This window comes from Lactuca saligna, chromosome 7 (assembly GCF_052625555.1).
Source record: "Lactuca saligna cultivar CGN05327 chromosome 7, ASM5262555v1, whole genome shotgun sequence".
NCBI classification, from domain to species: domain Eukaryota; kingdom Viridiplantae; phylum Streptophyta; class Magnoliopsida; order Asterales; family Asteraceae; genus Lactuca; species Lactuca saligna.
This window is the reverse complement of record NC_136423.1, coordinates 21511793-21514661: the sequence shown is the minus strand read 5'-3', so window position 1 is coordinate 21514661 and position 2869 is coordinate 21511793. Positions and strand designations below refer to the sequence as shown.

At 32.2% G+C, this 2869-nt stretch overlaps 1 protein-coding gene across 1 annotated transcript; it reads left to right on the top strand.

The window, feature by feature from the left end:
* Window positions 1-420: 420 nt before the first annotated feature.
* LOC145004608 (dormancy-associated protein 1-like) lies at window positions 421-1511 on the top strand. The gene is made up of 3 exons (XM_078963563.1): window positions 421-577; window positions 811-1021; window positions 1179-1511. Exons 1-3 carry the CDS (start codon window positions 478-480, stop codon window positions 1213-1215), a joined length of 348 nt encoding a protein of 115 aa, XP_078819689.1. The 5' UTR covers window positions 421-477; the 3' UTR covers window positions 1216-1511.
* The last annotated feature ends 1358 nt before the right edge of the window (window positions 1512-2869 follow it).

Genomic DNA, 2869 nt, shown 5'->3' with positions numbered 1-2869 from the left:
ACTTATGCTACAAAAGTTTTTTCTCTTAAATTTTCTAAAGCAATGTTAAAGAAATTAAATAATGACAGAAATGTCATCACAAGTGTCGCTTCTAAATTTCCTTATATAAAATTTAGAAGAAAGGAACTATTATTCCTACTTAAAAAAACAAGCTCAAAACATACAACCAAAAAAGTAGTTGAGTTATATTTACGTAAATTTACATCGAACTTTTTCGTCCTTTTCGAGCCATAAACATATTGTAGTTATTTTTGCTCAAACTAAGCTTATAAACAAATTAAAGATCAAACTTCTGACGTAAAACATAACAATCGATTTTTGTAGCCTGGAAATAGTAACTCCAAAAACTAACCATGGTTTAAAAGATAACCGTAGATAAGTCTAGAGCCAATTTTTAGATATTTTAGCACTCACCTTCTATAAAATGTCACTCAATTAGCTTCAGTCTTCACTACAAAAATCATACAGCCTGAAGCCATGGTTCTAATAGATCAGATGTGGGATGAAGTTGTCGCCGGACCTCAGCCGCAACGCGGCCTTGGCAAGCTCCGGAAAGTCACAACCGTGAACGAAAAAGGTGGTGATACTGAATTACTGATTTCTCCGGTCTCCATGCATCTATATTATTTAATCATTACACATGCGTCGTTTCACATATGTTTAAGAACGATCATGTTAATCAAAATCAAAATTAGATCGTTCTAAATTCTCACAGTTAATCAATTAAACATGTTGCAACTCCTACGCTGATTTAATCGACTGATTTGAAACTTAGATCTGACTATTATGTTAAAAATTTGTGACCTCTAGGAGAAGGAAGCAGCAAGTTCCAGAAGTCTCTATCGATGCCGCCGACTCCAACGACGCCAGGAACTCCAACAACTCCGTCGCCAACGGCGGCGCGTAAGGATAATGTGTGGAGGAGTGTGTTTAATCCCGGAAGTAACCTTGCTACCAAGAGCGTCGGATCTAATTACTTCGACAATCCTAGCACCGTCGGATCTCCAACTGTTTACGACTGGTAATCTGTTCTACAGTCAACTTCATGATCATCTCCACTTCTTCATGTTCTTCTTAAACAAACGAATTTTAATTTCATCGATGTTGTTTTAGATCTGTAAGATTGTATATATAACTTTTTGATTTCTAATCTTGTGATTTTGTTTTTGATTCCGAAGGCTCTACAGCGGTGAGACAAGGAGCAAACATCGTTAACCTGCTGCTAAAGTCACCGATTGGCGAGTGTAAATATTGTACTCTCTATTTCGTCGATCGCCACGTGTTCTTGTTTGCATACTGTGTAATCGTCTGATACGACGTGTAGAAGCTTATCGTGTGTACCTTTGTTATCGGCCGTTGGATCAACACCGTGAACGGTGGATATGATTATGAGATACGACTATATAAATGTGTAGTGTTTATTGTTTATCAACTTTATCTAGAGGGTCTAATAATTTTTGTTAATGTTATATAGTTTTGTGATGTTTTTAATATTATCTTGTGTTGATGTCTATCTTTTGTTGATTGTTGATTCCGATTTTAATTACGAAACTATCCCTCATTAGTGTGATAATGACCCGTGATTGCAACTTGTCGATATTGTTTTATTTCTTGTGGATAAAGACTAATAATTCAATGATTGGATTAATGAAGCAAACAAAAGAATGGAATAAAAAATGTCTACAAAGTCACAGTGGTAGATGAACGGGTTGGATGAGAAAGGATAAAATTTAAAGGTTAATCAAACCCGGTGTTAAAAAACTTTAAAATTATATTGATATATGAAATTATCTATGGGATATTATAAAACTTAACTATTTGTATGTATTATTTAAGAAATAAAACTAATGTTTTTTAAAGCAACCAGTTTTTACAGATTGAGCATTCGAACTTGATTATTTGTATGTATTATTTAATGTTTATTAAAAACTAATGTATTATTTGTATGTATTCCGTGTGCCTCATGACAATTTGTGCACAGGCCGGCCCAACAGGGCAGGTAAGTTGGGCGACAGCTCCGGATCTCGTTACAGATAGGAGCCCCAAAATTATATTTGTCTTATACTTTATAGTATATGAATTGTGTTTAAAATTTATGCAACATTTTCTTAGGTTAGATGGTTAGTAACGTACCAAGTAATGAGTCACCCAAGTTTGAATCTTTTGGAGACTTTTATTTATTTATTTTTTAATACCTTATTGAGTTTTCAATCCAATAAAGCTTTACCTTATTGAGTTTTCAATCCAAATTACAGAAATAATCCCTTCATTCTTCTTTGTTATTCAAAAATCATCTAAGTTATAGAAATTATTTCTAGATTTTTTGTTTTTTTTACAAACCACCCAAACATTTATTTCATTTAAAATTTTGGTCTTTTTCTAGCTGTTATCATGGATAATTTTTCTATTTATATATGGGATTTTCCACCTTGCATCATCTTTTAATATATAATAACTATTATTTATAGTTTTGTTATCAAAAATCGTGTTAACCTACCTGTTTTTTTTACCAAACTATGATTTTTTTTCCAAACACTCATCTTTTTTGTTTTTTTTTTCCTGACACCAAAGTGGTAGTTTTTCGAAATCGTTCGATTATATGTTTTTTTTTCTTTTTCATTAGTTTTTTTGTGCTAACCTAATGGTTTATTATATCATTGTATTATTTTCATACAATATATCTTTAATTTAATAGCAAATGTTTATATACTTGTCTCTGTATCATTGTATTATTGTTTTTGATTATTAAATTTTGAGGGGCCTCAATTTTAGTTTTTGCCCCGGACCTCAAATTGACTTGGGACGGCCCTGCTTATACATACCGTAAAGAACGTTACGTACCACAATATATATATATATATATATATAT

Coding starts and splice junctions, on each gene's coding strand:
- LOC145004608 (XM_078963563.1), top strand. CDS start 478: ATGGTTCTAATAGATCAGATGTGGGATGAAGTTGTCGCCGGACCTCAG. Junction 578..810: donor CACAACCGTGAACGAAAAAG/GTGGTGATACTG, acceptor TGTGACCTCTAG/GAGAAGGAAGCAGCAAGTTC. Junction 1,022..1,178: donor TCTCCAACTGTTTACGACTG/GTAATCTGTTCT, acceptor TTGATTCCGAAG/GCTCTACAGCGGTGAGACAA.